The sequence below is a fragment of the Dromaius novaehollandiae genome, chromosome 1 (genome assembly GCF_036370855.1).
Source record: "Dromaius novaehollandiae isolate bDroNov1 chromosome 1, bDroNov1.hap1, whole genome shotgun sequence".
NCBI lineage: Eukaryota > Metazoa > Chordata > Aves > Casuariiformes > Dromaiidae > Dromaius > Dromaius novaehollandiae.
In genome coordinates, this window is record NC_088098.1 from 149,490,394 (window position 1) to 149,514,495 (window position 24,102).

The 24,102-nt window shown below is 38.6% G+C and overlaps 1 protein-coding gene across 3 annotated transcripts in view; it reads right to left on the reverse strand.

Annotated features, from left to right (window-relative positions):
- Positions 1–219: 219 nt before the first annotated feature.
- RFX8 (regulatory factor X8) overlaps positions 220–24,102 on the reverse strand; it is a 34,867-nt gene continuing 10,984 nt past the window's right edge. For 2 of the 3 annotated variants that reach the window (XM_064502604.1, XM_064502597.1), the window contains exons 4-15: positions 22,426–22,488; positions 20,732–20,795; positions 19,594–19,728; positions 19,431–19,508; positions 18,771–18,884; positions 17,955–18,105; positions 16,434–16,492; positions 12,048–12,204; positions 10,400–10,494; positions 9,081–9,195; positions 4,832–5,124; positions 220–995 (exon numbers count right to left, since the gene is read on the reverse strand). In XM_064502604.1, coding sequence (XP_064358674.1) covers positions 834–995; positions 4,832–5,124; positions 9,081–9,195; positions 10,400–10,494; positions 12,048–12,204; positions 16,434–16,492; positions 17,955–18,105; positions 18,771–18,884; positions 19,431–19,508; positions 19,594–19,728; positions 20,732–20,795; positions 22,426–22,436 — 1,434 coding nt within the window. In that variant the 5' untranslated portion in view covers positions 22,437–22,488 and the 3' untranslated portion in view covers positions 220–833. The remainder of the gene's footprint in view (positions 996–4,831; positions 5,125–9,080; positions 9,196–10,399; positions 10,495–12,047; positions 12,205–16,433; positions 16,493–17,954; positions 18,106–18,770; positions 18,885–19,430; positions 19,509–19,593; positions 19,729–20,731; positions 20,796–22,425; positions 22,489–24,102) is intronic. The other variant, XM_026103297.2, reaches the window with a different exon arrangement.

Genomic DNA, 24,102 nt, shown 5'->3' on the forward strand with positions numbered 1-24,102 from the left:
TAGATTTCCAAAATCAGAATAAATAAAAGCTAGATAAGCTCCCCCCCTTTTTTTCTCTAGTTCAGGAGATACCCATCTTAAAATAGTGAAGCAGGCCCTTGAGATTAGAGTCAACTTCCCACAGTCATACTCTTCAAACATATTTTAAAAAGCCAATTTCCCTTGTGTTTCTCACTGGACAATTAGTCAATTTCCTAATGCAAACTGATGCGTATGTGATACAACTTTTGTTCTCTTTATTTAATATTTCATATAAATTTATTCCATGATTTCTCTCTATAGATTCTTTGCTCGTACTGTGCTTACAGAGCAAGTTTAAACAGCTTAAGTTTCTGACATATTATAAACAAATCAATAACATCATTAAAACCTATTTTATTTCAGTTAATAGATTCACATCTGAGATATCGACTCTCTTGTATCCAGCAGCAATGGGAAGCAATGCAGGAATTTTTCAAGACATAGGGATTACTGCTAAATTCTATATGCAATAAATAGCAATTTTAAATTGTGCACTGTAGACACAAAGCAGCATTGGTACAGGGTCATTAATCTATTCAGTAGCTTCCAGATAAATTCACCACAATGACTTCAGGTAGACCTTCAGCTTTACTGATGACAGAAATACAAGACAGATAAAACATAAGTATTTCACTTTGTATTCTGAAGATTTATTCAAATAAAGTCAAATAGCTAATTCACATGAAAACTTAAAACCCTGCCCAATAATCATTAGCACAGTTTTGAATTTAGTATTTACAGAAAAAGATTTTAAATTAAAAAAATTAAAATAGTATCAAAAAGTAAGTATGGTCTATCCTCATAAATAATTTTCAAAAGTCAGACTGGTGTTCTGTGGAGATTTGCTCGGTATCAGAGGCACAAATAATGAATTTCTGTCCATCTTTTAGAGTGATAAGTGCTTCCTTTCCAATTGGAAGATCCAACTTAAAGGAAGTTTTAGTAATTCTGTCTTCCAACATGACCTGGATGAGCTGAAAATCAGAACATAAACTTATAAATGTTTTGACTATAGAGACTGTAAATTACTGTTTCTCCCTTCACTGAATAAAAAAATCTTCTCTATTTTTTCCTGCTGAACACAAAATATTTTGCAGATACCCAACCTAATTTTCCATCAATTGACCCAACAAGCAGAGATACACATTGGGTTTCTTCATGGGGTGGCAAAGGTCTGATAGGGACCCACAACTATCTTTTAATACATAATTCATATTTTATCTGTCTGTTATAATTCTTTCTATTCTTCACTTTTTCAAAACAATCTCAGTCCTGTCTCTCCCCCTCATGGGGACCACTTTTTAATTCTGAAATCCTGGTTTTCTTAGTCAGTGGAAGTTTTGCCACTGACTTTAAGCAGGTTCAAGATTATACTCTGATTTCTGATCATTTTAGTTACTGTTTTTACTTGATCTCTGTATCCTGGTTTACATACACCACTCAGATGAACACTCATTATTAATTTATGTGAAACAGTTCATTATTTTGTTATTTTTTCTCCCTTTCTACTAACTCAAAGTGTTTGATTTGCTGTCTGCCAGCTGAGCTTCATATGAACAGTGTTACCTTGGTCTCTCTTTGCTCTGATGTGCAGTATATTATATGTCATGGGGGTGTGGAATTGGATTAAAAGCTATACCACAGTGCTCTGCAGATAAACCCACTGCAGGTGTGCAGTTTAATAGGATTTTAATTTGGTAACAGGTGAACAAAGAGAAGAAGGACAGAATGGGATTTTCTAGATGAAAAAAATGCTATTGGTGCTGAGAGAAAGCAACTGCAAGCTCTGTGATAAGCCATAAAGATCAGGCCAATGTTCTCTGAGCCACACTTTTATAGATTACAGTTCACTCAGACCTTCTTCACTTGTGCCATTAGTTTCAACAATTCTTAGTTGATACTAATTCCGATTGGCTATACAGTATTTAATCTGCCACAGTCCATTAAGCCCACTTTTTAAAAAATCTTGCATTGTCTCATTCCCCTTCCTCTACAGCTTTTCATATTAAAATAATGTTTTCCTTGGGAGATGTCAGCAACTTGGTATTTATTGCATTTTCAAGATAATTAACAATAATTTTCATGCTTCAAATTAAAAAAACCAGATTTAAAGATGTGCTTGGCTGTTCAAAATAAATGGAAAAACATGGTCTCTCTGCCGAGGAGGGTAATTTATATTCAGCATGAACTACGAATGAAAGACCAAAAACAGATGGGGAAGGAAAAGGAAGGATGAAGGTGACAACTGAAAGATCATGGAGTGATCTGTTAAGACACAGACACATATTGATAGTGCTGATGCAAGGGCAGGGTTCGAAGATTCTTTTCTGATTTCTGTTATCAGTCCTCCCTCTCATTTTTCCAGGGCTTCATAGCAGAACTGAGTTTTTAGCACTAATTTCAATGAGATGAGGGTGGAGGTGCAATGAACAGATTTTTTCCAAGCATAACAGGCTGTGTAGAAGGCACAGAAATGCCTTGTGGGACAAGATGAAAAAGATATGGAGGTTGGTGTTGTTGGCAGATGATAAAGTGGAGGATGGGAGTTGAAGAAAGACACTTGGCCAAAGAGAACTGCAGAAGCTGCGTGAGGTAAAGATTTTGAAGGAAAAATTACAAAATACACTCTGGATATATAGACCAATATGTCAGGCAGCAGAAAGAGAGTCCAGGAGACAGCAGCATGGCTGGTGGATGCCCCTGAGGGTTTACATACACCTCAGAAGGGGTTATAGCTGAACGGGGATTAATCAGGAGCAGAGATAGATGGTTGCTTAGGAGCATTGGAAGGCAAGCAGAATGGGAAGGCAGAACAGAAATCCTTGTGCAATGGGAATCCATTCAAGGGATCTACAGAGACAGCAATATGAGCAAAGTGGTGGGTGATGGAGATGCTTTTGGCAGCTGCATTTTTCGGCAACCTCTAGAATTAGTACTGACACCCAAGGAAAGGAATCTGCAACCACTGAGCTGGGAGTTACCACCTCTTCTAAGCACACAAGTTGCCAGAAGTGCTCACTGGCCCCACCACAGCTCCCGAGACCCTTCTGAGCTGCAGGTTCAAGCTTTTCAGCTCCCTCACAAACTGCAAACACTTGAACCACTGCATCAGCAAGCTCTTTACAGACTCTCTTTTTCATCCTACCCGTATCAGCATCTGCTGATTGTACATGGACTGGCAGAATCCTGGACTTTAAAGCCCATTAGCTGTCAGGATCTTTCATCTCTCTAAGCACTTTCTACAGTCTCTCAATCCTTCCCTTCCTCCTTCCCTCTTCCATACCTTCCATCAGGTCATTCTATTCCCCATTTCATGCTTTATACCCATCCACTCTTACTTTGATACCCGTTGTCCCTCACTTCAATCAGCCTTGCTCTATTTCTGAGACCAAAGATCATGTACAAAATTTTCAAAAATGATAACTCTATTTATAAGCACACCACTTAAACAGAAAGCCTGGGCAATCCTTGTCTGCTGTCACCTGCATAAGAGCATTAGAATGGTCATACTGGACCGTGCCAAAAGCCCATATTAGCAGCACTGGGGAAGAGCATAAGAAGCAGGGCAGACACAGAGTAACTCTCTATTGTTCTATCTCCCTATTTCTGACCATCAGTGGTTTAGAGATTCCTTCATGATAGCCTGCATCCAGCTGTTTGGTTTTTGAAGTCAAGGTGGTATGGCAGGTTGAGGACATTATATTACACTTAAAAAAAAAAAAAAATCAGTTAAACACGCCCACGATATTCCTATAAAACATTCTTGTGTTTCATCCCCTTTACGCCTTCTTTCTCCTCTCCAGTTTTCTTTGCTGATCTAGTTTTAGCTTACTTTATATTTAAAAACATGAGCCCTTCAATGGTCTTAATTAATAAAGACGCTTTTTAAAACAGTTCCTTTCTAATCCTCATCCTATTTTACAGAAACTGCATACATCTTAGGAGGTGCAGGATAAACAGCAAAAGAAATAGAGCAGGATAACCCTAAAATAAAATTTTCTTTGTGAATCTCAGTGCCACTAACATTTGTCCAGCTCTGCTTTCTGGAAAACACAATGTTCCCTGTGACTTAAGACGTGTGGTGTTATTACAAGGAAGAGAAATCTGAAAACAGCTGAGTGTCTAATGCATCACTTGTATTAACCACAGAGGCTTGATCTATGTTCCCACATGTCCTTATATTTAGTCTTGTTTTCTAAGGAGAGTTAGACATCATGTTTTCTGCCTGCCATTCCTTATGCTAATAATTTTGAATGAGTGGACTGACTGCAAAAAAACGTTTGGCAGAGCAGAAAGGTCTCAAGGATTTTATATTTCTATATGTTCTGATAAAACTAATAGCTAGATGGAGGACAGAAAGCCTATCAGTGCTTCTAATATTGAGAAAAGATGATATGATGCGCTCTCTCTTCTGGTCAATAAATACATGCATCCTGTCAGGTCAGCCCATGAACAGCATGGAGCACACCAGAAGAGTGCTGGTCTTGCTTAGACAGCAGTAAAGGAGAGCTGAAGATACTCTGGAAACCTAAGGTTACCTGTGCAAGAATTAGGGAACTGTGGTGAGGTGGATGTAGGTGACGTGGAAATTATGCCAAAAAAGAATCATGAGGTAGGAGGGCAATGAGGAGGATGTTTTGTGGCTTGGGGGTTAGGTGACATTGGACACAGCTCCATGTGAAACTAGACTTCGCTATTTCTACTTCACACACATAGAAAACCCAAAACAAATCCTATACCCCTCCCTGTTTTCCCCACTTAAAACCTAGCATTCATTGTAATTTTCTGTAAAGCTAATGTTTTGTTTCACCTTGTTGCCTGTGTCCGTGTCCACCAAACAACTCAGAACTCTGAAAAAAATGTTGCTTAAACTGACATCGCTCTGGCTCTGCATCAAAGTTACAGGAGTTGGCTGTGGGGCTTCGGTCTGAGATTGCTGCTCTGCAAAATCGTCCAAAGGATGCTCAGGCTCATGAACCAACAGAACGGTTGAGTCATTTTGCTCTATGACACAGAGATTTTCATCTCCCTCCTCCTCTAGGTGGGACTGGAAAATGTGAGCAACATATTCCAAGAGCAGCAAATTAAACAAATGCCAGGATCCTAGGTTTAAGGAAAAACAAAAGTAATTATAACAACCTCTTCATTTGCCTATCTTCATGATGTATTTCTTTTTGAGGACTTCGTTAATGTAACAGACTAGACAAAGTAGCAGCCTAGCACTCATCAAATAGTTTTTACAAAATTTTGTACTTCCAAATATCAGCAAAATAGGCACCAGCTGCAGATTTTAAACATAAGCAAAAACCTTTCCCCCTTATTTTAGCTACAGATAAAAGTACACTTGTGTTTATTCATTTTCCTATTCAAGTTCTTCCCCAAAATTCACTGCTACTACAAGGGTTAACAACCACTCATCATCCCTATTCCCCTCTCACACAGATAAATCATTCCACCTCTTCCCAAGCAAACCCTCCTACAGACTTCAGTATATTCTGTATTTATGATGTTAGATGGCCTACCTTTCAGCTTGGGGCACAGCTGCTAAAACCAAGAGAAAGACTCACTGAGGCGACTGAACTTTGAAACATACCTTTGGATGAAAGCCCCTTACAGTAAAGAGCATGTCTTCTTCCACATCATAAATCTGCACAGGAACTCATCAAGCAATTCATAACCTCCACACCAACAAACATGTATACATGGGCATCAGCAAGAAGATACTACAATTTATATGCGCTACCAAGGTCTCCAAGAGCTTTAAAATGAAAAATATTGCCTCTTCTGATGTTATATATTTCTGAGAAGCTGCTGCTTCTGCTATTTGTACTTTTGCACATCTTTAAATCATAGTGAAGTAAGTGAAATGGCTTGTTTATCTATGTGACTATCATACATAGAGTTCAAACTATACAGCCTGATGCTAGTGCTCCATAAGTGTTTCTAACAGTCTTACGGCACAGGTGTTTTCAATATATTCAAAAATAGTAAGTGTGAAACAAAAGCTACCACTCCAATTGTTCCTTAGGATAATATGGAAGAATACAGTTTTGAATTGACATTAAGTTGAAGTAGTTTGCTTACAAAAGAAGAATGCATAAACTGCTAATCATAAATAGCATCACAAAAAGTCATTTTTTGAGAGCATGTGTAAGGTAGTGTGTGCTGAAAACTGGCGTGGGAGCTTTTTGTACAGGAATCAATGGCATCTGATGAATCATCTGTGCTGTCCAAAGATTAGATGAGTCCTGGGGAAGTCAGTGGTCAGGAAACCAAGGTACTCTTCATGGATCTGGAGCTATTTGGATATAAATCTGCAAGTACCTCCTATCTGAAAGGAGGATGTACCCTAGCACAGGGTTAACCATTAAAGACAGCTAAGAGAACTCTTCCTCCCTTCTCCTTTCATACCATAACCAGAAACAAAACAGAGCTATGTTAGGGACCAGGACCCCACCGAACTGTTTTGTAAGTATGAATTTCTGAAACAGGTGTACATGCATACCGAGGTCACCATCCAGCCTGCATGGCTCAGCAATACATCCTTAAATGTCACACAGCTAGGCTGATAAAGAAAATGGAGATGTATCAGCTGACATAAGCTTTTGTGATGCAGACAGACAGGAACACACTTGCTGGAGAGGAGGTGGGGCTGAAAGAGCTGTAGCAGTCCCATTAGCACTGACTGCTGTAGCACACTTGCACCCTGCTACCTTACACGGGAGTAGCTGCACAGTTCCTCTGATCACACTTGGTCATCATGATGGAGACTGAGCTGGAAGAAGGTAAACGTTGATCCTGAATTCAGAGGTGCGAGTATGCCAGTATATTACATCTGCCAAAAGTACCAAGTTTCAAGCAAGAGCCTCCAGATGGAGGTGAGTTTGGTTTTGGTTACTGCTGTGCCATTTATTTTGGGGGGGGAGTCACACTGCACTAACATGACACTCACACATTTACAGAAAATTCCATGTTTTGCCAAAGTAATTATATCTCCTCAGCATGGATGCTGCTTATTTCAACTTGCAGGATGCCCACAGTTCCTGCAAGAAATGCTGAGATTTAAGCATTTTCTGAAAAGCAATGACCCTGACTACAAAACATTTATACCAGATGGCTTGCTAACATAACTGCTTCAGCTTTGTCCGCTAAAACTTGAAATCCTACAGAACTTGCTCTCATAGGAAAGAATGGGGTGTTACTAGATCATATGACCCAACATCTTAAAGAACCAAGAGTATCAAGAAAGAAGATAATAATGACCAAATTAACTGGAGCATCAGGGAACAAGAATAGAAAAGATTGTTTGACTTTTTTCATATGTGAGAATAAATTCAATCTTAGTGTTAATGAAGTATAATAGGAAGACTATCATAAGTAGGATGAAAACATCATCTGTAACCAGTTTAAGAAAAGCTCAGCAGAGGAAGGGATGCTCTACATCAAATGGCATTAACTGTGTCCCCAACCACTGACAACTGCAGAACAGGGAAGCAATTCATTAAACTTCACTTGTGGTGGGAAGAGGGGAGAGGATTCCATCATTATGGAGAATTTCAATAAATGTTATGCTTTCTGTGCTGTTCTTGGAATTCATTAACAATTTCCTCATTGCCCATAATACTGCATCCAGCACTGGAGAATTCTGTAGAGAAATCAAGATCTTGAGAGACAGAGAGGAATAATTATTTTATTTTTACTGTAATACTTGTAGTGGCAGTCATGGACAGGGATGCCATTGTGCTGTGTGCCAAGGCAGACACAGAACAAAATTCCAATCCTGTTCCAGAGAGCTTGCAATCTAAATTTAAGGCAAGAGGTAACAGCGAGATGCAGACAGAAAAGTGGGTATGCATTCATGCACATGTACGCACGCGTGCGTGCGCACACACACATACAGAAATTAACTGGGAAGAACGGAGAATACAAAAGGCAGCAAGCTTAGCACATCACTTTGTTATGTCTTTGTAGGAAACATGGGAAAGTAGAGTTTTGAAGAGGGATTTCAAAGAAGATAATGAGGTATTTTTGGCTATTTGTGTGGAGCTCCACCCAAAAGAACAGTAAAAAAATATGAGGGTGCTTCTTTGAAGAAAAAAAAAAGCAGTGGCTCATGCTTGAGGAGAATTTCTTCAGAATGAATTGGTCTGTGCAAGGTTTTGCAAGTAAAGAAAAAGGCACTTAAGTTTGATGCAATATAGAAATGGAAGGGACACAGAGAGAGAATGGATTCAAGACACAGTTCTGCCAGTTCAAGAAAATTGGAATAAATGTGGTTGGGGTCCTGTCCTCTCTACCACTTGACTGCTTCCCTTGCCTTGCACTGGTGTGTGACTGATTTGACGCTTGACAGCTCAGAGCATTAAAACAGAGAGAAAACTAATCCAACTAAAGGATTGACTAGTTCTCAGTCAGTTCTCAGTCACACCCTAAACGTGCTTGCTGCTGGCTAGTCAAACACTTGTGTCAGTATAAGGCACAAGGAAGAGGAAGGAAAGTGTAGCTGCTGTCAGTGGGACTGCCTTTTTGGCAACTAGTTATTACACTGGCTCTGATATATTGTGTTACACAGAAAGAGTCTGAAAGACTAGGAACTATCACTTGGGAGATCTGGAACTTTTATGGCTTGAGATATTATTGGCCCAGCTCTCCATCACACCCTGCTGGAGTTTGCAGTTCTTGTAAAATAGGTGAACAGACATTCACACCTCAGGCTACTGTTCGCCCTTTCCCCTCAGACAAATGATAGCTTCTGCCAAAAGAGGGAGTCCTGCCCTTCCCACCATCTCCAGCTGCATGATCCTACTTTCCCCCCTTATGCTTATCCTAGAGTTTGGGTCAGAGAACTGATCTGGTTGAAAACTAATGATTTTATTTTCCTTATCTGGCTAACCACATCAACAGACAAATGCTACTGCTTGAAGCAAGAAAGGGAGTAGGAACAAGTGATGCCCCTTTTGACTGTAGCTTGTATTTATGTCAGTTAAAATGATCTGCTGCCTCTGTTATCTTCTCAGGTCACAGAGGGGTGTATCAGATGAAAGTCACAAAGATCTTACCAAAACTGACTGTACGGCAGAGTGTCATAGCTTTGCTTACTCCAGTTAACAGGAAGTTCCATCTGAGCTGGAAATTAGCTGCCAGCTTTTTAAACTCCTCTTTATTCTTGCTCGGCTGCAAGTAAGAGAAAAATTTTGCTTTGCAATAAAGCTAATTAAAAGAATTTCTTATTATATTGCAGACATTATTTCCATATACAAATTGCATATAAAGGTGGAACAAACAGTTGTTTGGTTAGCATCCTAGAATAACTTGGGTTGAAAGGGACCTCTGGAGGTCATCTTGTCCGACCTCTTGCTCAAAGCAGGGCCGGCTTAGTTCAGGTTGCTCATGGCCTTGTCTAGTCAAGTTATTCCAGCCAAGGAATACCTCCAAGGATAGAGATCCCACAGCCTTCCTGGGCACTCTCTTCCAGTGTTCAACTACCCTCAAGGAATCTTTTTTTTCCTTATATTTATTGGATATTTCCTGTGTTCCTATGCAACTTGTGTCTGCGCCTCATGGCCTATCACTGTGAACCCCCAACAAAAGTCTGGCTTCATCTTCATCCCATCAGGCAGCTGAAGGTTCTGTGAGGTGAAGGCACCATAGAACTGCAAGGTACTACTGTTAGTAAAAAAAAAAAAAAAAAAAAAAACATGAACTACTGGGAAATAGTCAAGCTAAAGATGTACAGTTTACCCTGCTTTTTCAGAAAGGAAAGAAAAGTCTTTAACCACCCCTGGCCCCATGCAGTAAAATTAACTGGTCTGTCTAACCATCAGAATGCAGTGGAACCATCAAGCTACTGCTGCTTCTGAATCACCAATGGAATGGGGTGGGGGGCAGAACTGATAACCTAGGGAAAGGTGTATATGCAAGGATGATTATACTTGAATCTTTCGGAAATAAATGCTAGAGCCATTGTACTAGAATTTATCACTCTACTACCACCTGCTCGAATCAACAGTTTCATGAACCAACAATTTCAGGAATCATGAAGTGTTCTCTTCATTTTACAAACCTTTTTCTTATAAATTTTGGTTTACAAGACAGTGTTATAATGAATGTCTATACAGTGAGACCAGATACTGAAATTGCCTGAGTGGATATATGCACAGAAATATGCCTGTGGTTGTTTGCACAAATGGAATTTTTGTATGTCAACTAATTCCCCCTTTTTCTGCAGCATGCATAAATTGTATTTATGTAAATCTGCAGTCTGGTCAGGTTGCTAGTATACAATGCAAGTCCTGCAAACTATCGGTAAGTCAGCATATAACATGATAAATGGGGTGATCACTCATTCTTTTCTGAAATAACAAAGTTAATTTTATACCTGAATGACAAAAGCCTGAAGATTTGAAGACATACAGTTGAGAAAAATCCGAATATCTGTGGAAGTGTCCAGCAAAGCTATTAAGTCATTCAAGCCTATAAAATATGTAAGGGACATACATTACTTGAAACGGTTGGCTTGCTTTTTGGTTTGATTTGCACTTTTTAGCTTTTTTTTTTTCTTTCAACTTTAATTTAAAATATGTTAAGACATCTGTTTATAGCATTTTGATTAATACACTCATATCATTCTTTTACTGTGGAATTGCACCATATTCTGAAATCAGTCCTACCCTATTCAGATTTATGTCCATTTCCACCATGGCTGTATTGACCAAGTCATCATGGTAGAGGTAGCAAGAATAAGCAGTTTAATTGTGAAAGCTGGAGTTTGGTTATACAGTATCAAGTTACTTATCTGGGCTTTTATGTGGCTGAGAAAAAAAAATCTTGTTTTATCTGTTGAGGGGAAGAAAACTTTTAAAATAATAACACATAACACAGAAAATTCTGCTGACCATCAGAAATATAGATAATATTGCCAAATACCAGTGCAGTGTATCCCCAAAGTATAAGAATCTACCACCCAGTGCCAAAAGTTGTATTACTATTGCACCTCTCTGAATTTACACCCTTCTAATTGAAATGTCTTCCTTCAGGAAGGTGTGTGCATAAGGCTTGTGAGACCTTGTTTATTATAAATCAAAACTTACAAACACAACAAAAACAGAAAATGCAGTAAATCCAACTTAAAAAGAATAAGATCATCATTAATATAGAGAAAACATGTAATAAACATTCTGCACAGTATTTTGTATTTTAAGACATGTATATAAATATTATTTAAATGATTCTCATGATGCTTCTGTGAAAAAGGCAAATTATTCCTACTGAAAACAGTCACAGAGGCTGTAATGCATCCCTCGTCAGAGAGAGTCAGTGGCAAGCTAGGAACAAAGAGCTCAGGTTCTCGCTATCAGTTCTGTGCATAGTCTAGTTTGAGTTGCCTGTCTCTTGCTAATAATTTAAATGGCAGCTCATTAATCTAAGAATTAACTTGCCATTATGTTCCCATCACTTTTCATTAAACTGGCAAACACATTATGTCATGGCTCCATACAAACTGTGTATTTTATTGTTTATAGCACAACATCAATTCTAGAGGCTGCAATACAGAAAAATGACACGAATGCTTTAAGGTCAATAGTCCTTGTCCAGTTCAACATGTAATATTTAAAATCTGGCTACATGAAAGAATTTTGGGTACTTAGATTAATAACAGAGTTAAACACAGAATGCAACTCTTCGAACTTTTTATCACAGAAAACAGTAACAAATCAATGTCCCTGTTTGTCAACCTTCTTCTAGAAGACATATCATTTAATAACACAAACCCCACCCCTGCTGCCATAGAAAGCTTTAAGACAAAATCAGAACCGAAAGCCTTTCATTCTTAACCTTTAAAGTTAAAAGGATAATATTACATGCTCCATTCTCAATTTGATTGGTTCTTTTCCAGTACTCAGAGTTACTGCAAGACAGTAATTCCCATTAGGGCAGATGCCGTGAATAAACAAGAGGAAATGCTAGAGCTTTAACAATGTCGAGCAAGGGCTTAAATGGATAGAAAAGATACAAGAAGATCTTACATTTGAGTGCTATGTCATTCTCCAGTTCATCCGGATTCCTAAACTTCTTTTGAAAGGGGTTTCCATGAATATCCACAAATCCCTGATCGATGACAGCATGCAAGTCTGATTTTAGAACAGTGACTTTGCTGTTGGTGTTCAAGACTATTCTCATTGTCTACAGATAGTAAGAAAATAGTTAATGTCTTTCATTTTGTTAAATCCTTAACTCAGTCAAAAAGCTTCCCTTAGACTTTAAATACATACACAGTCTCCAAATGGGGGAAAAAATGAACGCGATAAATCGTAAGCTGTCTTCAAGCATTTTTTGTTCTGGATGATATTCTTTTCAATGACACTTTGTATTGCTGTGTGTGATGGAGCAGACAAGGCTGACAGATACTTAGAGTATCTGGGCAATTGCCTGGGCAATCTTTGCCTATAGTTATTATAGTTATGCCAAATACCAGTATTTTGTCTAAAATATGGAAAGGTGTATCAGGACCAACTTTCTCGCAGTACCACCTGTCCTTCATATACATTTCAATTAAATTTAAAGGCAACTTTTCTCAAGTTACCCAGACCTTTGAGAAAATAAAAATAACACTGGAATCTTTAGAAATATGGTATTAGTTATAATAATATTACTGGAGATTTTATCTCATTTACCTGTTTATGAGTCATTTGTGGATGAGTCTAGTTTCATATTTGTCCCAAAAAGTATTACTCAGACAAGTACTGCAAAAAATCTTCAGCCTAACTTTTGATGAACTGCCCATTTCTTCACTATTTTTTTTCAATTAATTGCCAGTATCACACAGTATTGCTTCAGATTCCTGACTAAAAAATTTTAAGGGGGAAAATAGTGAAGAAAATTAAATCCGAAGACATTAAAATTCATTAATCTATACATTTAGTCTGTCACTTTCATACTGGTACCAGTATGAGCCTAAATTGTTGAATTTGGGCTTTTTAGTGCATAAGAAATAATGCATGCCCAGTTTGGCCTTCCAGAGCAAAAATAACTTCTGGTAAAATTCAGAAAAATTTCAGGATTCATAAATATCTTCACAAATCCCATTCATCATACACATGATAGAGAACACTGCTTACTACACCTCACAAACAGCAATGAATCCAGCTGCCTGTTTGTTTGAAAATGTAATTCCCAATCTGGTGATTTTTGTTTTTCATTATTCTGCTAATTTTACTGAAATATCAAAAGAACTGTGATTCTGACAAAGTAATCTTTTCCCACAAAGTTAAAGACAAAGTCTCTTTTATTTCGCTTAGAGTTTCCAGTATCAAAAGAACAGCTGCTGCTTCAAACAAGAACACACAACCTGGACATTAGAAAGGAACTACTAAGCACAGAACCTTCAATAGGCTGCTAACATCCAATTCCATATTCCAATATTTTAGACTACTTTCTTGAGCCATTTCACTTCAATATACTAAGTATAACATCATAAGTGACTGAGAGCCAGCCCTGACAACACTTAAATACTGCTTACCAGAGGCAGGAAGCAGCCACAAGAAATGATAAGCAATATATTCACATTCCTTTCTCACAGGGAATTCTCACCTTTTTATACCCCCATTATTTCTATATGACCAGGTAGTAGCAGATGTCAGCCTGCTTTATCTACACATGATGGGAAAGTTACTTCTTTCTTTTGAATGCTGACCCTGACAAAATTGTCCATATTTTCTCACCAGGTGGCTAAATTATTGCAAAGTACTCTACAAGGGACTGTGTGTTTACACCATTCAAAAACTGCAGCTGTACAGTTCCTCAGCAGTACTTCTCATTGGGAGCACAGCAACTTGCTTTGACCATCAGTCCCTAGTTGAAATTCAAGATGTGTTTTTGACAGAGAAAACAGAGAAAGATGATTAGAAATATCAAATGACTCCTGTATGAGAAGATTAAATAAAATTCAACTTAGGATAGAAATAACTGAGGAAAGATATGATAGAGGTTTGCATGAAAAGTAGCATGAAGAAGGGCAGAAGTTTTAAAACAAAGTATATTTTCATACAAGAAACAATTAAACCCTGGAACTTGCTACCCCAAGATGCTGTGGATGCCAAAAACAAGCTATTAAATACAAAGAAGTGGATACAACCTTCCTCTCAGATTGCTGGAAGCTAGGATAGTACAGTGCAGGAGGAGTGAGATATCACTTGCTCTGTTCTTACCCACTTCACCTGAGCATCTGATGAGGGCCACCAGGGGAAAAAAGATACAAGTCAACACAAACCTAGTATCTACTCTGACCTTGTATTTCTGTCTGAGTGACATCCACATCCCCATGAAGTATCCGCATGTTTCTCACAAGCTGAAAATTTTAAACATCCGTGGTGGTACACTAACTGTCTTCTGATATATACTACCTACTCGTTTTTGCTGGAGCCCAGATTTAATAGCCTTAGCAAGTTCTCTCACAGAAGTTCTAATTCAGGCTGTATGACTGCTGAAAGATTATGGGGGTGTTCATTTACAAGAACTATACAATTTCACTTGTTGAAACTATTATTTTTAAATAGCTAATGGGTCTAATAGTCAGCTACACTGGAACTCATTTGCCCTTCCCTTGTATTTTAAAGAGGCCCTGGAGAGGGTGCAAATATCATCTGCTTGTGAGAACAGTGCCAAAAGCTCTTTAGCATAAACAAGAACCAGGCTCAGAATGCATTCAGCTGTAAGTCTACATATGACCCAGATTCGCAAGTCTACAAGGTTCACTTTGTGCTGGTTAAATGGTGTAAAGTGGACATAAAGCAGCTACAGGCTGCCACAAGAGAATTCCCCCCAACTAGGCTAAAATACTCCTGGCATAAATCTCAAGGGTATATATTAAAGTTGACTCTCTGTGGCTTTTTCCTTATATTAAGAATGGGCAGGAAAGAATCAAAAAGCTCCAACCAGCCCCTTGACAGCATAGCTCAAGCACAAGAAGAAAGATATAAAGTCTAAATGCACAAATCAGCTTCAACTTGACTGGGAATAGTTGGCACTCACGGACTTGCTAGATCAAGTTCTTTGATGCATAAAAAGCACTGTTTAGAAGCTTATGTGCTTATGAAGTGTTCAGTATCTCCAAGGGCTGCTGCAGTAAATCGGAACTGAGGATGCTCAGAACTTCAGAGAGGTAGGCCCTTTGCCTCTGTTAGCACACATATGTATGTTTGTGCATTAATTTTTTTATTTTTGTTTTTTAAAACAAGTGTGACTTTTGTATGTTGCTGGCCATGAAGTTTTCCCATAAAGAAAAGCTACATTTAGTAAGGGAAAATGCAACACCAGGATGCAGTCCAAAGAGCCACAGTTCCCCTTCTCATTCCCTTCATTGTTGGGACGCAGTGTAGTGATGCAGTCCAGCTAGTATCTTGGCAGAATCCTGCACTTGCTTTTTGAAGCAGAGAAGCCAACAGGCAATACTGGCTATTTTCTTCTGCTTTCTTCCCCATTCATTGCCTATCTGCTCTAGTGTATCCTGGACCACCTCAAAAGCCAATGATTTGGAGGCATCTAAGGCCAGCAATGGAAGGAACCCTACTGGGAGGGTACAGCCCATTATACTTAAACAGCACTGAGTAATTGCAGTTTGATGAAACAATATACGACACAGTGTTCAAATGGCTGATGTATCTCCTCTGTCACTACAGCTGAGAAGAATGATACTGTACAGCAAAACGTAAATGGAGATACAGTTTAAGAACTCCCGTTTTGTCTTCATTCTTCCCAAGAAAAAAAAGCCAGAATGATGATCCTGAGGAAAAACATTCAGAGGATACACCCCCGCAATGCTCCTTCCGACACTATCTGGGCAAAGGGTGGAGAAGAGTTTATCAGCTGATCCCCAAGGGTCCATGAAAAAAGTCAGGGTCTCTGCAACAGCTTGAGCCCTTAAAGATCTTATGCCCAGCTCCCCAAGAGCATGGCTTCAGTGAAACTGGGGTATTAGTGATTTCCCTTGTAAAGGCTGCTACAGTGCTCTTCAGAGACAGTGGTCAGGATGCCACATAAAACCAACTTTAAGGTAACTCCAGCATGTGTTAACTGACTTACTTTCTATGGCTGGGCAAAGATGCTGTAAACACTCATGTGAACCTTCCAACTACTGCGGTTGTTCTCTGCTCCATGGAGGACCATTAACTCTATTCTCAGAGGTTTTCACAGAAGCCAAAGGGAAAGAAAATGCCACTTCAGTGTACGTATTGTGTGGGAAGAGATGGGTAGGAGGGCGAGCACGATTCAGACAACAGTCAGTATACAAATAACAACACCTGTTTTGCTGTTGTAGTATAGTGGAGCATCTGATAAATAAAACAAACTGAGGCTGGGCTTCTTGAATGAATGAGATGTTCAGTTTTTTTTGTTTCATGGATTCTGGAACTTACCTTGGCCATATTAGAAAGATATGTCTTTCTTCTGAGTCGTTTTACAAACACTGTAACTTCTGTTAAAGAGTAAGAGGCAGATGTTTCATATCATTGATATCTTACATTCCCAAAGACAGTAGTGAAGATAGATCTTTTAAGTTAGAAAGTGGATCCCTGAGGGAGCAATGTAACAGGCTAAACCAGGGCACAGTGAGGGCACTGAGCCAGCATTATGCACTAGTGACCCTATCGGTTTAAAGCTTGCAAGCTGCAGCTGCCTAGGTTACCGCTTTTCCTTCACTGCAAATTTGTTAACCAATGACACAAAGGAAAAATACTTCAAATAATTTTTACATGAAATACTTCCTAATCAAGAGCAGCACTGTTTTACATGTATAGTTTAAGATCAATGAAAGCAACATTAACTGTAAACCTTCCACACTCTGATTAAAGAGTTTAAATCTTCACCTTTGTGCATCTATAATTCTGCAGCACTGCTAATAAAAGTTGATTTCTTTGGTTCTATTTGCTCCCATTCATAATGTGTTAGAATTATGAAAAGCATGATCCAAGAATATCCTCTTTAAGAATAAAATATAAAATAATTGATTCTTAGTTGAAGAAAGATCAAGTATAAAGCGACTTACAAACTTCTGCAGACAGGCAACTGTTTTCAAGTGAAAAGGCTTTCAAGTGAAAATTTCTGCCTCCCTGAAGTTTGTACAAACCAGAAAGCCCAGGATGTGTACAGAAAGGATTGTATCTGATTAATTACATGTACTTCCACGTATACAAATACGTAAAAAATACATTTCTAAGTTTGCACTGTCAAACATTCAAAAGGTAAGAAATGCCAGAATTAAGACTGACTGTGCAAATCTTTCCTGCAAAATAATGATAATATAATCTTTTGTCTACACAGAAGCCCTGCTTTGTCACTGAGATGGTTTTCACTCAATGAGCAACTGAGCAACATTTTGTATTAGCCAAATGCTTTAGCATCATATATATATATGAATTTACATATATGTTTACAAACACACACATATACACACACTTTCATATATTACACACTATTCAAATCCTATTCTAATGACAGTCACAGTTTCCTTAAGGGCCTATGACTTTTTTTTCACTTTAATATTGAACTGTCCTATAGCTATTAATTATCTTCATAAAACCACTTGCAAGGTGAAGAGACAGAACAATACCTAACTGTCAGAGAGGATGCCTTCACTGCATATTATTCATAATCACCTACATAGCCAGAATGATCATGGCAAGACACGGAGCTTTAAAGAGATTCAAGCACACTTTAATTTACCATAAACTGGGAATAATTTGGCTTAAATTTGTTCTCACACATTATCTGAGACCATTTATTTTTAACTGTATCCCAACTAACTCTAGTCCTCACTACTAACAAAATTACGGCAGCTAAAAAAGTTTTAAAATTGAATTATGCAAGAGTCTTGCAACACAGTCTTCTCTGCAGTTTAAGCAAAGATTATTTTCTGAAAATCTATTGCTCAAACATACCTTTAAATGTGGACTTTCGAAGCAGTAATGGAAACTCTTCCAAAGCATTAAGCAGCCAAAGTTTGACATTTTTACTGAACAATCTGATTGACTTCAAGTATTGTATAGACACATCCTCCAGGAAATCATCAAGTAGAATGTTCTCCATTTCCTGTAATACAAATTCATGGAACTGCATATGATTGGTGTACTACAGATGTTTACAGCATCATGAAACAAAGTTATACTTATGGCTTAAAAATAAATTATACTAGAAGCCCATTTTTTCCTCCACTGAAGTCAATAACTAAGCTGCATTCACTTCATTAGCAGAAGGAAAAAGATCCTATACAAACTGTTTCCTGCATTAATTATTAGACACTACTTGATGAACAGCTATAAGTGAGAAACAAATTATTTTGAACAGCAAACTGCCTATTTCTATGCGGAATGTCACTGAGAAAGTCTATGTAGTAGTGTTATCAAAGGAGAAATAACACCGTCATAGTTTAGAAAACAGCTATCAGTCACTATTTCAGTCACACATATGCTCATGCCAGAACAGACTACATTTATAACAGCATACTCCATTGATGTTAGGGACTTTCAAAGGAATATATGGCAGTAAAATGGAAGTTGTTTCAAATTCCACTGATTTCTTTCAAAATCCAAACTGTACTGTCTAAAAATAAAATACAAAGAACAGACTTGAGGTTCAAATAAAAATCCCATTGTACAGCACATAGTAAACAACTGATCCTTCTCCTCAGGTAGAACCACTGAAAAGATACAAACACATAATAAAATAATTACAACAAACAAATGTGTCTACAATACCTTGAATAGCTGCCTATCATAGTATTTGAATAGCTGGCATACATCTGGAAATGACATAAGTGTCGTTGTTTCAGGCTGCAAAGACTTCCAGAATGATATGATACAGTCTTCAACCTATTGCACAAAGTCCTTTATTAATTTCCACTAATTTTGCATTTGTGAAATGTGAAGTGCAATTCAGTAAAACAACACATATTAGCATGGAAGCAAAAGAATTATTTTTGAGCTTGGCTCTCTGCCTGGCCCTGTCCTGGCCAGGCTCAAGCATAAGTAGAAGCATCCGGGGGCAACAAGCTGAATCCAAGCTTGAAGCCTGCAAGGGAGAGTAAGAAAGAAGAGCGAAGCAAAGAAATGTAGGTCTGGTCACAGATATGCTGATATAATGAAAGATATGTGTCCATGGCCATTGTGTTTTGTGTTGAGCTCAGACCTGTTGGCGTGTTAGGAATGCTTTGGATATGCCTACACAATCCAGTCCTCAGAGCATGGTATGTTAATTAAAAATTCCAGAATGATTTGACTGAATGTGCCTTTTGTTTATAAATGATCATCTACCTTAGATAACACACTCAGGTAAATAAGCTACAAAGAAACAATTTCATCCTTACAATTGTATGCTGTCATTGAAATGAATGTTACTCAAGCATAGGCAAGGCATACCTTGTCAAGCTCTTCCTTTCTCACATTCTGTAAAATATCTTGACAATAGCTACAATACTCATCTGCAAGCAGTGCAACCTAGAGAATGTGAACAAAAGGAGTGTACAAAAAGATCACAAACACAAAGAGCTAATTTGCTTGATTACTGAATACTTAAACATACCAGTTCATAGGGGTGGTTCTTCCCTAGCTCTTGCTCCCAAGAATAGAGTCTCCTGAATTCAGGCAACAAGTATTCAAATCTGTCTTCTTCATTCTTCAAATTAATGACAGAAGGGAAACAGTGCAAATCCTTACCCTCAATGCAACAGAATTTATTTTAAACAATAAAAAAATCAACAATTATCCTGTCACTTATATTAAAGGTATTAAGTACTTTTTAAAATTGCATAACATTGTTTTTTTACAGCATGTATTTCTCCACAGGAATGTGTGTCCCTTTCTTTAGAAAGTAAGGGTGGATGAAAGAAACAAGCACGCTTGACTAAATATTTAAATCCTAAACAGTACGTCCATTTCTTTTCAAAGCAAGTGAATATTTAATGCTATACATATCTTACTCGTATATTTGCCATAGCACTCATTTCACAGTTGTAACCTTCTAAATAAGGCTACAGATAGTTGGCTCCGCTATAGAGGTGACAGCACATTTTTCATCAGCTGTCATTACATACACTTCATTGCACTCATTACCGTATCTGAGTGCTCTGTAAAAATAAGACATCCAGGCTCTTTTTTTTCTTCACTTTGGTCCACATAATTCTGCTGCTCATGTTCTGCTGGCTGACTTCCAGCAATTCCAGTGTCAGGCCAATCCATAACAACAAGCTTACTTGAGAACTGCCACAGGTTAGCTTAATACCACCCTTTCTTGCTGAACAGAGATTGTGTTCTTTTTTCTTAATCCTTCCATAGCATTTAAATACTTATTATGCCAATAAACTCTCAGTGAACTGAAAAGACACTGGCTCAGCAGCATGAGGGTCTCTAACTGTGGGCCTCAGACAAAGAAGGCTGTGCCCCCTAACTCCCCTAGTATTCAAAACCTGGGCACTCAGGTGCAACAATTTCCACTCTCAGCATAGATAAAATTATTTGAGCTGACACTGAGACAACAAAAACATTTAACAAACAGGTGAAATAAGAATGGGAGGTGTAAGCATTTAGTGAGACTATGCAGAGAAAGATTATTTCAAAGAATACGACAGGTTAACTATACTTCATTAAAACATTTCATACAGCTGTTCTAATTAAACATCAGATATCCATTTTGCTGTAAGTCTGATTTATCCAAAACTCACTGTTTCTTTTTTTTGGCTATTGCTCTTGCAACCAGCTGCATCTCCAGAACTGCAGGCATCTCCACTGTGGTGAAATGCACAACATAAAAACCTTTTAAAAAACCCACCAATTCCTTCTGTGCTTAGTATGCAAATGATCTCAAACTGGATAGAGTGCACTAGGCTGAAGTACACATTTAGTTTATGGAAAAAAAATACACTCTTTCTTGTTATGCAGCACCCCTATGATTTTCTGAGTCTGAAGACTTAGTTCTTCATTGTAAGATAAAACTGAATCATTAAAAAGACATCAAAGTATTAGCCATTTAACAGTGCAAAGTCTTCCACCTTCTTGTACCAAAATCATGATTTTCTATTTATAATTGCAGTTCCTTTGCAATGATCAAAATAAATATAAACATGCAAATAATGAAAGCATAACCATCCTAGTGCTTTGGTTACACAGTATATCCATTTTCTGCACTTTTTATCAGTTTAGATAGTAAACAAATAAAGACTCTGCCCCCAGTTTTCTTTACAAGCCTTCCATGATGTTCCACACCTTCAGAATTCATGTGGACCTGCAGAGGAGGCTGGTTTGACAATTAGACTGAAAAACCAGGAATGTGGGAACCACAGGCTGCTTTCTTGCTTTAACATCTCCTACCTCTCTCTATGCCTGTTTCAATGAGGCTAATCCTCAAGGAGAGAGGGGTAATGCTGCTAGGAAAAGGCACATGCCGTGAGATTTGGATTCCTCCATTCGAACTCCCATCTGTTGATGACACCTGCTCGCTGTCTGTGAAGTCATTTCAAACTCCAGGGTCCTCTTGGACTCAAGTTATTTTGGAGGGTCATAGTCAGGGCTTTGGAAAAAATGTGCTTCCATTGGTGAGTGCCCAGAATCCAACACTCAAGACTAACTAATCAGATACTGACTGTGCGCTGCTGACTGCAGGGTTTCATTGCTGTGATTTATTGTAAATCAGGGTGCCACCATATGCACTGAAAAAGGCAGGAGACAAAATGCAGCAGCTTATCTGCTTAGAAACTCAAGCCACTGAGAATGCCTCCTCACAATTCTCTACAGTCTGAGCAATGCTCTTCATTAGGACAGGGATCACTTCCTGTCCAAAAGCCTTGCCACCTGAAAAATCACCTCTCCCTCTGCTACTGTTCTCTGCCATGAAAGCTATGCTCCACTGAAACAAAAAGCTGTCTGCCAAAGACTGTTACAGAGCACAACCTTAATATTGCTTACATTTAGCAATACTTCTTTTCCCACATCTTTTAAAGTTTGTGCCTGGACAAACAAAAGAATATGTAAGCAGACAGGTTCCATAACACTTCTTTTAAATGGGTCATTCTCGCAGATTTCTAAAGCCTGCAATACAAAATTAACGAATATTTTCCAGTTCCTGACTGAGAAGGCGGCCAGCTGTATCTTCTGCTGCTGCTACTATGGCAACACGTATCAGCAGCTCTCTCGTTCAGCAGGCTGGGGCGTGCTGGCTCCTGGGCTCACCCCTTGTGTGGGCCCGACAATGCGAGAACGGGTGCTGCCTAGAAACAGACAAGCGGTAGCCTTCTCCCTCTGCTCTGCAGCAGCCAGATGAAAGCTTAGTGATAATTAAGTGCAAATACCTATGTCATCTTTGCTATGGAATATTAACATCTATGTGCTCCTGTTGTTAACAAATGCGATTCAGACTTACCCAGCACCCATACATGTGCTTGACTGGCACAGAGAGCTGTCCCTTTCCTGTGGAACACGGTGCCTAAATACAAGACATGAAAAAAAGAAGGTGGGTGAAAAGGGGAAAAAAAGAGGTAGCAATAAAATTGCAAGGGATTTAGCTGTATATCTTGCTGAGTTTGGATGATACTATGAGGTGGGAACTGGAGCTAAAATAGGAAATAGAATGACTGGGATGGAAAAAAACTAATGGAGGAGGCAAACAGGAAGGACAAAGGAAGAATGAAATGAGGGAGGCTGGTGAATGTGCATGCCCTTGACTATCAGATTATACTGAGATTAGAGAAGGCCCCATTAACATTTGCCAGCCTGATTCCTGAAGAATCACATTAGATTCTTTTATAAAAAATCATAGGTTTGCTTCACTAGAAAATAAGAGGCACAAACCTTCCATAGTACTAGAATCATAAAGCAACTCTTACAAAGCCAAAATGTGCTCGCATTTTTGTTAACACTGCCATACTTCAAGCCTCCTTGATCTGCCAGAGCAGGTACCATTTTAGGGAAAGCACCTCCTCAAAGCTCTCACTCCTCAAAGGCACCCTACTGGAATGCAAACCATCAAAATAATATATTTCTTCAAATCTCCTTAACGCAGTTTTGTTTATTTACATTGCTTTCACAACAACATCATCACTGGAGTGGCAGTAGCAGTATCTTCAATCTAAGATTTCAAAACATACCAACCCACAAGTGTTTTATGACAACATCATTGTCACCCCTACTGTGCACACATTTCAACAAGGCAAACTGACACATCCAAGGCTTTGCTGACTATCAAAAGACAAATGCCTTCTTTGGAGTCAAAGGCAAACAATAAGTCTTACTGCTATTTATATTACACCAACAAGCAAAGCTCCCAACCTGCTAGACTCTTCAAGGGCTCAGTTCCTTCCTACCAGCACCGTGTCAATTGACAGCAACCTTAGTAAGGTCAACAGAGATTGTTTTCAGTAATTAGAGACAGTGGATCCCAAATTTGAAACCATCTTTTCTTGCTAGCCCGCAGATTGGGTGGGTGTGCTGGGCTCTCAGCTGGGCTCCTGACTCCACCTTCCCCTCTGGTTGATGCAACAGAAAGAGCATCTGCGTGTTGGATTGTATTCAGGCATGGGAAGAAGCAATAGTTATTTAGGCCATGATCAGTGCTTAAACAGCCATTCCCTGTCTCTGCCAGGGGAAAATGGCAACAAGCCAGAGGGCTATATCCCATTAGCTGGGTCTGGTCTGCAGACTGGCATTTGCACGGCACTGCAGTAACACATTAAAAGTCTTCTTCACTGGAAGTCGGAAATTTCCACACCAACACTCTATTTCAAAGATGTTATGGGTCAAACATCTCTGCTGCAATTATAAGATTGCCTCAGCAAGAAACTTGTCCTTGCAGGTAGAAAAATCCCCAGGTTTTGATTAATCTCTTTCTACATTTGCTTCCTATTAAGAAAAAAAATCTATAGTGGTGGTGGTGGCAGTTATACCAACTTTATAGAATCAAAGGAAAATTAATTTTGAATTCAGAAAGCGCTGAACCCTATACGGGTCAGTGAAGATGCATTGGTGCTGCTGCCCCTCCTTGACTTTAAAGTCAAAACAAGCGTTCTGCAAATTGTTCCCCATCAGAGGAGAAACGTGTTAA